This window comes from Sorex araneus, chromosome 5 (assembly GCF_027595985.1).
Source record: "Sorex araneus isolate mSorAra2 chromosome 5, mSorAra2.pri, whole genome shotgun sequence".
In the NCBI taxonomy this organism is placed as follows: Eukaryota; Metazoa; Chordata; class Mammalia; order Eulipotyphla; family Soricidae; genus Sorex; species Sorex araneus.
In genome coordinates, this window is record NC_073306.1 from 103,146,832 (window position 1) to 103,160,778 (window position 13,947).

General features: G+C 36.4%; 1 protein-coding gene across 1 annotated transcript in view; it reads right to left on the reverse strand.

The window, feature by feature from the left end:
* The window catches only part of RTKN2 (rhotekin 2), a 69,831-nt gene that overhangs the window by 19,049 nt on the left and 36,835 nt on the right, over window positions 1-13,947 (reverse strand). The window contains exons 7-9 of the mRNA XM_055140726.1: window positions 11,021-11,115; window positions 3,526-3,632; window positions 2,511-2,642 (exon numbers count right to left, since the gene is read on the reverse strand). Coding sequence (XP_054996701.1) covers window positions 2,511-2,642; window positions 3,526-3,632; window positions 11,021-11,115 — 334 coding nt within the window. The remainder of the gene's footprint in view (window positions 1-2,510; window positions 2,643-3,525; window positions 3,633-11,020; window positions 11,116-13,947) is intronic.

The window sequence follows — 13,947 nt, forward strand, 5'->3', positions numbered from 1 at the left end:
GGCAGAAGTTGGAACTGCAAAGAGAAGTTTCTACAGAGAAAGGGAAGGAATTAACAGGAAAAATTTAAGATGGCACACACAGTTAGGAAATGAAAGACTTTGTCATCACTTCAGTTTTTGAGATCACTAACTGAATATACTAAACTCAGATCTCTCCTCTGAGCTCAGTCAGGGTTTAACCTAAAAGTTTTCTTTTGACTGTAGATGAAAGTCAGGTACAATGGAAGAGATATTAATGACATCAGCCCTGCAAACTAAATACAACACATTGTTCCCAAGTCTAAGTCTATACTAATTGCTAGATTGTTTTCTTGTGAACTTTTAATGGTCAATGGTGAAACAACCATTGAGATTCCTAAGTATGCTGAATTCAGTCATCTTAATAATGAAGTTGATTGACTACAGAATTCCATCAGTCTCTGGGTCATCAGCTTTTATTACCAGAAGGAAAAATGAGTCAATTGAAAAGGTCAATTTAGTCAGACATATAAAAACTGTGACTACTTTTCTGGAATTAGGCCCTCACTGTTACTAAAGAAGAAAATGCAGATATTCTGACTTCAATAACAGAAGAGCCCCATTATAACTGTCCTTTTAAATTCAAGTGGTAAATATTCGACACATCTTAAGCAATTGTAGGAAATGTAGATTGTGGCTTCAGGCTCAGAACATCTTTACAGAACAATTTCTTATTTTCAAAACTGATCCAAAGTAGATATGGAGAAAGGAAAATGTATAATTCTGCCTTCCAAATATTGTTTAGCAGGTTGTGCGTGAGAAAACAGAAAACCAGTTCACAAATATTTATCTGAATTTTCCTTGAACATTAGGAAAAGTAGGCCTCATAACACTTAGACAAGTTTTAGCTGATTAGTTTCTATTTCTTCATTTGTGAAAGAGAAGTAATACGCAGATACAATGGGTTGATTTACTTGTTCTGTCTACCTTAAAGTGCTAAATTGAAATGAATACCTGGAAGACACTACAGTATTCTAGATAGCCTAGCTTCTTAAACTGTAGGTTATGACCCCATACCTTAATAAATGTTTAAAATTTTTTATGATTTATTATCAGTGTTTGATTTTCATACCTACTTATATACTATTTGTATCACTGTTATGTATAAAAATTTCTTGGGTAGAAGTGTTTGTGAACGGAGAGATTAAGAGGTACTATTTTGAAGTACAAATGCATGAAAGAGAGAGGGAAATCAACCAAATAAACCAGAAGTGGATAGTAAATGTACTTTAAACTGAGGTTTAAAAAAAGAAAACAAGTATTCCTAATTGAAAAGTTTTCCTAGAAATATTTGGGTACAAAATTTAAATTAAATTTTAATACTTATGTATCAAACCACTAAATGTGTGTGTGTGTGTGTGTTGGTAGTATAGTGCAACTTTTCTTGTTTCTTTGGGGCCTCCACCTGGTGGTACTCAGGGCTTATTCCGGGCTCTCTGTCCAGGGATCACTTAAGAGACCATATGTGGTGCCGGAGATTGAACTGCAGTTGACTGCATGCAAAGCATTCCTGTGCTATCCCTGTGCTATTTCTTCAATCCAAGTACACTTTTTGAAATGCAGAACACGCACTCAAATATTCTAAAGGGACTGCTGATAAAAAAAGGACTGACAGAAGTTTGTTCCATTGTCCATTAATACTGTATGAAATAATAAAACATACATGCCAATTCTTTTCTTTTCTTCTTCCTTTCTTTTAAATTTTAGCCACTGTCCAGAAGAGATAGTCTAACAGGTAGCACTGTTGCACTGTCGTCCCATTGTTCATTGATTTGCCCAAGTGGGCACCAGTAATGTCTCCATTGTGAGATTTGCTGTTACTGTTTTTGGCATATCGAATACACCATGGGTAGCTTGCCAGACTCTGCCATGGGGGCAGGATACTCTCAGTAGCTTGCCAGACTCTCCGAGAGGGACAAAGGAATCAAACCCAGGTCTGCCATGTACAAGGTATACGCCCTATCCACTGTGCTATTGCTCCAGTCCAGTATAACAGGTAGGCCGGTTAAACTTGCTTGTGGCTAAGTCGATCATTTCAGTCCCTGGCAACACGTAACCAATCTTTGAGTTGACCAGGAGTGATTCCTGAATACTGAGCCAGGAGTAAACCTTGAGCACCACCAGATGTGGCCCAAAACATGCCATAAAGATTCTTGTGGGTTAATTTGAACATTAACCAGAAAGATCACATAACAACTTGTTTATATTACCTCTTAATTCATAAAAGATTAAATATCCTGCCAATGCAGTTAATCTCTGCTTTACAGTCTATTTACTTGTACAGGTTCCCATATACTATATTTTCTCAGGACATATACAGAATTTCCTTACTCAGGTAAACTTCATAATGGAAATAAAAGTAAATAATTTTTATGAACTAACCTATTTGGGTAATCCTATCCCATTCAAGATGGCAACAATATGAATTTTATAGAAAAGTACAAACTTCCTGTAAATTCATACTTTTATTTTCTAAAAAGCATTTTATTTACCTTGTTAATGGATATTACCAAAGTTGGCTCCACTTTAGCTTCAATTTCTTCTGGAGTGTAAAAACAAGAAAGTTTTCCCCCTCTCAAAACACAATACATCTTTCTCCAACTAATCAGACCTTTTATCAGTTGCTGAAAAAAATCGAGACATCAACCTTAGATCAGTATTTATCATTGTAATTTAATAAAATACTTAAATATTTATAAATATAAGTTTGCTTATTTTGTTACAGTATAACAAATAAGTACTCACAGATCAAAGACTCAGTATTAGAAACAAAAGTTTGGAATTTTCAAATAAATTAAGCAAAATGGAGATTATAATTAACACATAACTTTTGTGCACAGAAAATCATAAATCAATGCAGTCTCAGAGAGGCTAGTCTATAAAAATTAGTGGATAGAATTCCACAGAAACTCATCTAATGACTCAGGAAAATTATAAAAATAACTCTGAATGTTTAAAATATAAATTTTCCCTTACTGATCTCAGAACACCGGAAAATGTTGACTGCCCTATAAGAATGCAAATTTTCTTTCCTCCTAATGGAATCTTTTAGAAAAAGCTATTGATTCATTGAAGCCCATAATTAATTATTTACTGAATATAAATAACTACAGTTATAAATAAATCAGAAGGAGGTGGCACAGAGGCAAGCTTTGGAAGCCCAGAGGCCTAAATTGTACCAATAGTCGTCTGCCAGAAAGGCCCTTATGTGAAGGTGTTGAGCTGCTCTCATCAGTTTCCACATGGGATCCTCTGTTGTTGATTACCCTGTTACCGCTTTTAAGCTTTTAATGATGCAGAGGAACCTGAAGAAGTAGCTCCTTACAGTCAAAACTGCATCAGAACCCTCCCTCCCAGCCCCACCACTCCCCAGTCTGTGGCTTGTATTGAGAAAACTGTCGTTTTTAAAGAAGATCTTCAAATATACTTCTCAGAAAGCCAAACAACTGCCAGTATATTAAGAGCTAAATTGAAGCTATAATTGTAGGATATTTAAAGTTCTCTAACCTGCTGATTAAGAAATCCTGCAATTGCATCCTCAGCCATGCAAACTGGCTGGGCGACTAATCGGCAGCACATATTTCCATATAAGGGAAGCCAAAATGAAGACGCCTCTATTTGAAGGAGAGGGGGAAAAAAATACCAAGTTACAAATACACGATTTTTCAAAAGTCATTATACATTTTTTCCATTTATATCATTATTATTTTTTTGCTTTGAACAGGAATATATGTGAAGGTGAATTCTGCTCAAGAGAAAGAATAATAGACTAACAGAGTGACATTAGCATGTTATCACCTGGACTAGACATGAAATTTTTAATCTCTTCATCTCAGCGTAATTAATGGACAAAGTGTAGGGTATATAAATAAACACAACACAAAAGGCATTCTAACAAGGTGACTTTTTAATGTCAAGTTATACTTTTTGCTCTGATCTTCATTAGAGTAATTAGAAACGTGATGATCATCCAAATAAAGCATTTCAGAGTACTATTATGCACTAAATAAAATAGAAAAATATAAGACCAGACCTATATAAACAAATCAATGAATACATTGAAAAAGCTAATAATACACTTAGTGTAAAGATAGCCCCCTCCTACAGACAAAAGATGTATTAACCACATGAAGGGAAACACAAGGTAAGCTTTAGAGACAGTTGATAGCTATCACCTTAACAAGTGATCAGTGAGGATGATTAGTCATGGGGAAAATCAAAATTATATGCCATCTAATAAGATGTAGTGAGAATGCAAGATCAACTCTCTGCTTTTGCTTCAAAAGATGTTTTTCCTGTCTATAGTTTGGTGGGGAGTCCACACCCAGTGGTGCTCAGGGCACTCCTGGCAGTGTTCAGAGGACCATATATGATAGCAGGGATCAAACCAGTGCCACTGCGTGCAGGACAAGCACTATCTCTTTGTTCTCAATTCTAAATCTTAAACAACACAAACTCAAACTGAAAGACTTTCCGCAAAAAAGTCTTTGATCAATAACTATGATCATTAATAATATATTTGGAGGTAACAGAGTATCATAAAAGTCACTCATTTATATAAATTGGGAGGGGGGAATCTTAAAGTACAACTTTTAACTTCTCTCAAGTTTATCTGTTTTAAAAACTCTTTTAAGAAATTAAGATATTCTTTTAATGTAATGTTGTTATATAGTCTTCATATCAAGATACATAATTTATTCTGTGTATCAGTTTGTTATATGAATTCAACATAGGATACTTTGTTCACACCATATCATACAAACTAATTTTAAAGGTTTTGTAGTATCTTTGTTGGTAGGGCCTACTAGCTGTTACTATTATTGACCAAAAAATTTTAGTAACTCAGAAATTTTAAAAAAATATAAAAAAACATTATTTAATAAATAGATGCAATGTACTTGAGATTCAGCATACTAGTTAAAAAGGAAAATACTGGGTCAAATGTTAAGTATTAAGCAAAACAAACAAAAAACAGTTTTCATTAATTTACCTGCCCAAAATTCTACTAAAAATAGCACATAAACTGTCTGAGACTATTCAAATATATTTTAGTGCCTTGCAAAAGCTGCTACCTTTTATTGACTTGGAAATAGTAGGTAAATAAATATAATGCCAGATATACTTCCAAAATTAAAACATAAACGAGTATTTGGGGGTGGTGTGATAGTACAGCAGGTAGGGCATTGGTCTTGCATTTAGCCTACCTGGGTTCAACCCCTGGCATCCCATACGGTCCCTTGAGCACAGCCAGAAGTAACCCCTGAGCATGACTGGGTGTGGCCCCAAAACAAAACAAATTAACAAAAGCATTTTTCTTAAACCAAGTAGAAAAGAAAATGAAAATACATAAAAGCATGTATCTGAGTAACATATCTGTAATCAATTTGTGATTTATGAACTTACAAGTTTAAAAGTAAATTTCTTTATATAGCAATCCCTGATTTGTGAATGGTCTGTGTCCTAAATATCTATAAATTAGCTGTTTTTATGTTAGAATGCATTCCCTAAAGAAATAGAATCGTAAATGGTGATTCGTTTTCAGACCAAATCATAAAGTCTGTTCAGTCAAGAACATATCCAGAACCTAAACAGCACATATAATATCATGCTTCTCTGATAACTTCAAATTTCATAACACGTCAAGAAAATTCTTTCCTATTGCAGTCCTTGAAAATGGATATTTGGATATAAAAGTCTTCTTTTCATAGTCCCTTTAATACTTAATACTCATAGTTCAATATACCCTCTCAGTCACCCCTTACTTCTAACCTACGTTTCTTCACTTTGGAGTCGGGGTATGAAGACGGATCCCAAGCTGGATCCAGGAGGCCTGGGGGAAATTCCTGGCAATTGTTGGCTAATAGGACAACAGTGTAAAAGTCCAAGATGTGGTGCTCCTTAGACCCGACAGTGCTGGGTATTTTCCTGGCCAGCCTGGTAATGTTCAGTGTTCAACTTTACAAAGCTAAACCTGGTGATGCTTCAGGGGACCACAGTGCCAGGGATCAAACTGTGGTTTGCCGCCTGGAAGGCATCTGCTTTAACCCTGGACTATCTCTCTGGCCCCATTCTAGGCTTGCTTGACGTGTTATGAAATTTGAAGTTATCAGAGAAGCATACAGTTATACAGTTCAGGACAAATGTGGAATAAAATTCAGAGTCATCGCTCCCTTTTTTTTTCTGTTCTTGGCAAGGAATATGGCATGTCGGCTAGTTACTTAACCTGAATATCAAGCCATCATTTTAAAAAGTACTACCTATCTTACCCAGAAAATTTTGTGAAAATCAAATAAGATAATGTGCTTTTGACATCTATTATTGCATCTCACAGTTACCAGGAAGTTCTCAGAATTTCATATTTAGGCCAGTTGCACTCCTAAACCACACCCTTTCATTTTATCATGCCGTCTTCTCAGTCTTTGTGCTACAAAAGTTAATCAAAATACTTGATATGTATTTTTCTAACCAAAGGAGGTATTAGAACAAGACAAAATGAAACAGGAAGTAAAAGAGCAGTTTGACTTCTTATTACTTCAAGATTTTATCTAATTCAGCCGTAGATTCAAATGGGAAACAAAAGAGTTTTAGAATGACAGCAATAACAAGAAACATGGGCAAGAGAAAGACTCCAGATAGTATCTGAGATTGATGTGAGTCGATCTTTAAAATGTGATTCATTTTTTCATATAAAAGATAAAAATACCTTGATGACAAATATAAACCTTAAAGTGTCCTTTTGGCTTTTAATTTCAACTAGCAAGAATAAATAAAAGTGAGCTACAAATTTCAAAGATGCTTTATTTCTTCTTCATTTAATATATAGTTTACTTAGGATAATTCATCATACCAGCATATAGATTTACACAGATAAGGAAAAATTCTTTCTGCACACAATTTTGTTTTTGTTCCTTTTAAATTATATAAACTTTCTTTTCTCAAAATAAAATTGATCTATATGATTTTGATTTACACGCATTTAGAAAAGTATTACATAACAAAAAGGCATGGAGGTTAGTGTTTGGAATGTTTCCTTTCTATTGAATCAGCAAATTGCAAAGTCAATACTCTTTGTGTTCTATTATTTTTAAGCAGCACAGGACTTTTCCCAGTCTTTAATATCTTAATCACTATTGTTTCTCTAAGAAAGAACTATATCAAGAGTTTCCATGCTGTTGCTCTCTATTGTTTCTCCAAGAAAGAACTGTATCAACTGTATTTGTTCAGGAGTACTCTGTGAAAGAAGAATATAGTAACTTTGGGGGTGGGGGCAGGGGGCACAGCCAGTGCTCAGGCGCCACACCTGGCTTTGTGCTTGAAGACCACACCTGGTGGTGCTCTGGGGACCATACGCGCCCAATAACATCCCTTAGAACAAAGTAAACGACAGTGGAATTACTGCTCAAAACGGATGCATTTTTTGTGAGTTTTAATCTTTCCACAACTCTTCAGATGGTTTAGTTGAAAGAATGGATTTCATCACCGATTCCTTGATTCACACACCTGTATTATTTTGAATCTTTGAGTGCTTTACCACTAATCATGCCTGACCAGAAATTATAGCAGAGACTGCACAGTCTGTCCTAGACTGTGGTTTAAGTCTGGTTCAACCACTTGCTAGCTACATGATCCAGCATGTTAGATTTGTAAGCTGTGTTTTACTCATCTGTAAAATGTAAATGATAATAAAATAAGGAACTTGAAGCACTAGCTAGTCAGTGGTAGAACTAGAATACAAAGCCAAGGCTGATAGTTCTAGTCATCACTATTAACTACTTCCTTGTGATGCTTCAAATAGCTGCTGTCTTATAAAAGGTAAGAATAAAAGCTGTTTGAAAGTATGTGTGTGTATACACATATATACAAATATGTGTATTTGTATATGTTTGTGTATAAGTACAAATATGCATTTGTATGTATATAAATTATATATACTAATTATATATTTCAAATTTATACAAATTTGAAAATATAATATATATTTATGTCTACACACATATATACATATATGTATACATGTATATCAAATCAGATATAGCATAGAAGTGGAATAATGCAGTATCTGTCCCTCTGCAGCTACTTCCTGTGTATTCAATTTCACTCAGAAACCCTTGATCTAATTTTGCCTATTTCTTTTAGGCTATTCTGTTAAGGTATTGTTGCTATGACATTTTTCTACAAGCTAGCATAATATCTTCAAGGTTCACTCATGCTGTGATATACTGTAGGATTTTAAGACTTAACAGTATTTCGATAAACATAATACATAATATTTACTCCACACTTTGTGGCAATGTTGCTAATTCTAGAAAAAAGACACAAATGGGATGGCAACAAACTTCAGTTACCTTATTTACTGATAAAATCAATAATGCTAATAATATTTATATACTTCAAGATTTGTTTGGTGGAAAAGACTGTCCAGACAAATCCTCTCACTGAAAGTATAAAATCAAATATAGTTTAAAATAAAAACTCCCCAGAGCACTAAGCAGGTAAAAAATAAATAAAGACATACCAGTATATGTTTAAAGATAAATGAGAACCAGAGAGTTAAGTACAAGTGTATTTATCCTGAGAGCATTGTGCAATCCCTATAAATCTGGATGATCCTACCGCGAGAGGAACAAAAATCAAAATCAAGGAATGAACACGATAATCTCTCCGTTTCTGTATGCAAACCATAATGTCTGAAAGTCAGGAGGGAAGGAGAGAAACAGAAGCAGAGAGTGAGAGGAGAAGAGAGAGAGAGAAAGAGTGGGGGGGAGAGGGTGCCTGCCATGGAGACAGGGTGGGTGTGGGGGTGGCATGAGGGAAACTGGGGACATTGGTGGTGGGAAATGTACACTGGTGGAGGGATGGGTGGTGGGACATCCTATGACTACCGAACTGGGACCATGAACAGCTCTGTAACTGTGTATCTCATGGTGATTCAATTAAAGAAAAAAAAGATCAGGAACTGATGCAACTTAAGTGTTTAGTGGGAAGATCCTCATATTAAGCTGATGTTTCATCGTATCACCAATCAGTAGATGGTAAATCAGAAGTAAACCAGCCTTGTCCTATCCTGGATCCCCACTGCCTGGGAGCGAGGATGACGGGGTTCAGAGAAACTCAAAATGGTCATTGGATAAAGTGATCTCAGACTGATACTCCTCCAAGCCAAATGCCTTCCAGAAGCAAGCAGAAACTTATTATCATTGTATTTCTTTAAAAAAAAATTAAATTAAATCATAGTGAGATACACCGTTACAAAGTTGTTCATGATTGGGTTTCAGTCATGTAATGTTCCAACACCCGTTCCTTCACCCATGTGTATTTCCTACCATCAATGTCCCCCGTTTCATTCCCTCCCCCCCACCTGCCTCTATATCATTTTATTTCTAATATGCAAATTTTCAATTACAGTGACAAACACATGAAAACAGACAGGCAAGGAACTGGGACATTAGGAGTTTAAAAAGCAGTTGGAAAAAACAACATAAACCAACCTACAAAGACATCATAAATATAAGTTTTAAGTTGCATAAAAACATGCAAAAGTATGCCAAAGTTCTATATTCTGTAAAATGTATCTCTCTAGATGGACTGTAGAGATAAGGGCCAGGAGGATCGTACCATAGCTTGAAAGCTGGCCCCCCATGCTGGGGGAAAAGGCAGCTGGAATAGAGAAGGGACCACTAAGTAAATGATGGTTGGAGGGCTCATTCGGGATGGGAGATGCATGCTGAAAGTATGGACCAAACATACTTTAGAACCTCTTAGAACCTGTATTGCAAATCCTAACACCCAAAAGAAGAGAAAGAGAGTAAGAGTGAATATGCCTGCCACAGAAGTGGGGTGGGGGCTGGGGGGTGTCGGGAGAGATACTGAGAACATTGGTGGTGGAGAATTGACACTAGTGAAGGGATGGATGACACAATCGTGAAAGTTTGTAAGTCCATAACTATCTCACGGTGATACAATTTTTAAAAATCTAAAAAAAAAAAGATATTCAGAACTTCCTGGGGCTGGAGCAATAATATACTGAGTAGAGCACACGCCTTGCATGTGGCCAACCTGTGTTATATCCCTGGCATCCTATATGATCCCTCTAGCACTTCCAGAAATAATCCCAGAGCACAGAGCCAGGAGTGAGCCCTGAGCACGTGTGTGCACCCCCACCAAAAAAACCCACAAAAACAAAACCATAATTTCCATCCTACATCTGCTTGAATAGCTATTATCAAAAAAGATAAGTGTCGAAATGACATAGAGAAAAAAAGGACACTAACACTCCCGGTGCCCCCTTTCTTTAACTTTTTATATATAAACTACAGTTACTACTATTATTGAAAGAGAAAGTAAAGGGTTAAGGTTTTTTCTTTAGCCACATTTTCTCTTATTGTCCCCACTTCCTAGTGACACAAGGCTTATCTTCCTTAATTTCAAATATATTTAGGCCAGTTGGGGGCCAAGAGATAGTACAGTGGTTAGGCACGTGCCCCACCTGATTCCAATCCCTGGTACCACATGCCCTCTCAGTATGCCCTGGTATAGTCCAGGAGGCACTCAGCATAGCCGTGTGTGGTCCCGGAGGCCCCCAAACATCCGTGATGGGGCCCTAGCATTGAACTTTCAACTTTCGACCTAGTTGGCTAAAGTGCCCCACCCCAAGCCCCTGAACACATCTCTAAATAAAAAGACGGATACTAAACAGTCAACTATAAGAGTGTTAAAATCACCAATTTCAAGACAAACTCAAAGATACAGAATACAACACAATCATTCTGCTCTCATTAAGCTCAATTTATAAACAAATCTCTGACATAAAGAATGAAGAGAAGAAATAAATGGTCTTCTTTTGTGGAAAAGTATAGATATACTTGAAAGAACCCACAGAATCACTCGTAACTACAAATAGTTAAGCTAATACCCACTTGAATGGAACATATTAAAATTAGAAATTATTATTATGATTACATATAGCTTGATATATAATAAGAGAAACATAGGATATACTTACCATTTCCATTAATAGACAGATTATGGGTCTTGAAACTAGACTCAGCATTTTCCAAGGTCAGGGTGGTATAAGCTAGCAAATTATATTTTGATCCACTGATAGAAAGAAGAGACATTTTAAGAATCTTAGTATGTTTTCTACTACATAAAATATTTAGATGTTCAGCAACAACAAAAACTAAGCTACTAGATTAAAAACTACAGACTTGCATAGCTAGTTCTCCAAAGAATATATACGTATAAGAGAAACAATAAATTGGAAAGCATAAAAATCTACTCAAGATTACTAATGATTAGAGAAATGTCAATCAAAACCTCTTGAAATATCACTTCATTAGAACTACTATTTTTTTAAAAAGAAAAAGACAGAAAATAATAAGTGTTAGTTAAAATTTGTAAAAATCATAACCTTTGCGTGTAGCTGATGAGAACAAATATGGCACAATTGCTATGGAAAACTGGATGGCAGTCTCTTAGAAACTTAAAAATAGGACTATCAATGATCTAACAATTCTACTTCTTGGTATAGATCCAAAATAACTAAAAGCACAGACTTAAATAGATGTGTACACCCATTTGGATAGCATATTCACAATAGTAAAAAAGTGGAAGAAGCCCAAGTGTCCTGTTCAGGAATTTTTTAAAAAACGGAGGAGATATGCACATGCTACACATGTGAATAGCTGAAGTGCCAGTTGGTATGTTTCACAAATCTTATCTTTTACAAGACCTTAATAAAATCTCTATTACAAAGGAAAATATGTATAAATATAAAACTAATGTAATACAGGTGTGAGGTTATTTTTTGTTTTTTTGGGGGGCCACACCCTGGCGTACCTCAGAGCTTACTCATGGCTTTGTGCTTAGGGATCACTGCTGGTGGGGTCAGAGTGGAGTACTGAGAATCAAATCCGAGTTTGATTACCTGTGTTCAAGGCAAATGCCCAAACTGTTGCACTCTCTCTGGCACCTACCTGTGAGCCTTTTAAATAATGGCACAAGAATATTACTTCCTTTAATTTTTTATGAAGGAATGAATGTAAATCATCGGTCTAACACAAAGGGAATACTGAAGGAAGCAAACTAGAAATGGGAGCAGTGGCAAATAGACACCTAATACAAACACTTTAGCGGGTATGCAATTATTGGTAAAGACAAGATCTAGAGTACAAGACAGGTGAAAGGCTAAAATAAGTAAATGACAAGATAGTTGAGCAAAGTTATATGAAACTGAGTTGTCAAAATGAATGGACAGTTTATATGTCTTTTGGGGAGGCTGGGTGCCAGACTTGGCAGTGCTCAGGGCTTATTCCTGGGTCTGCACTCAGGAACCACTCCTAGTGAGGTTTGGGGGAACATACACAGTTTCAGGGATGCAACCAGGGTTGGCTGCATGCAAGTGCCCTACCCACTGTATTGTCTCTTGGCACCTACATGTATTTTAATTCCATCAAGAAAATTATTTGAAGTGCTGGAGAATAGGGAAAAGGGAGAAAAGGAGAATGAAGAAAATTTTTTTTATTTTTAGGCACTGTAGCACTATCATCCCATTGTTCATCGATTTGCTCGAGTGGGAACCAGTAACATCTTCATTGTGAGACTTGTTACTGTTTTTGGCATATCGAATACACCATGGGGAAGCTTGCCAGGCTCTCTGAGAGGGACGGAGGAATCAAACTTGGGTCGGCCGCGTGCAAGGCAAATGCCCTACCAGCTGTGCTATCACTCCAGCCCATATTACAGGAGTGACACTATAATTTATTCGTACTGACTACTAAAAACACTTCAGTAGTCTTCACTTCAGGAATAGCATCACTTCGATACATAGTAGAATATAAAATACTGCTGTTAGTGTGCATAGGAAACAGCTTCTGCATTTGTGCTTCGTTTGCTGGAGAGCTGGCATGTTTAGAAAGCAACTAACTTGTATGCCAAAACTATGTGATGACCAAAGTGTGTTAAAATTTTTTCGTAGACTCTTAGAAATAAACTAAGACATCTTTCCTTCAACTACTTTAAGGAAAATAAACATGACATTTGTGTTTATTTCCAATCAAGATGAACAAACTTTATAGATAACCTCCCTAAATATGGCTAACTAAACTAGAACAGAACCAGCTGATTGATAATGTGGTCATTGGAATGACTATGTGGAGACTGATAACTCAGAAACGGTTGAATGTGTAATATAATTATGGATCACTATCCTACAACATTAGGTATTTAAAATCTCAGAAATTATCTGTTCAAAACATAAAGACTGTTTCTGGAGTGATAGCACATCAGGTAGGGAGTTTGCCTTGCACGCGGCCGACCAGATTCCATTCCCAGCATCTCATATGGTCCCTCGAGCACTGCCAGGAGTAATTTCTGAGTGCAGAGCCAGGAGTAACCCCTATAAATCGCTGGGTGTGAACTAAAAAGCAATATATATTTCGATAGTACAGTGGATTAGGCACTTGTCACGCTCAGCCACACTGGGGTTGATCGCTAGCACCCCATATGGTCATTGAGCAATGTCAGGAGTGATCCCTGAGCACAGAGCCAGGAGTAAACCCTGAGCACCTCAGATCAAAAACATAAAGAAAATAAAGTAACTGAACTATGATTAGCCTTTTTTGTCTTCTAGATATACTTCTCAAGTTAATAGCAAAATGATAGTAGGATCAGCCAGCCCCCTCTCCCCCGCCACTAACATTTAGAGACTCGCAAAGAATATACTATTATATTTGCTAATATGTAGTTGAAGGAACTCTGGAAAGAAATCTATTTTTGTCTTATTTTTTTGTTTGTTTCCTTATATGCTCTGGCTGTGTGTGTGTGTGTTGTGGTGGTACGGTTGGGTGGGGGCTCTTCTGAGAGGCATTCAGGCCTGGGGCTCCACGGGCAATTCTCAAACAACCTGGCCAACCATTCAATACAAGGGCC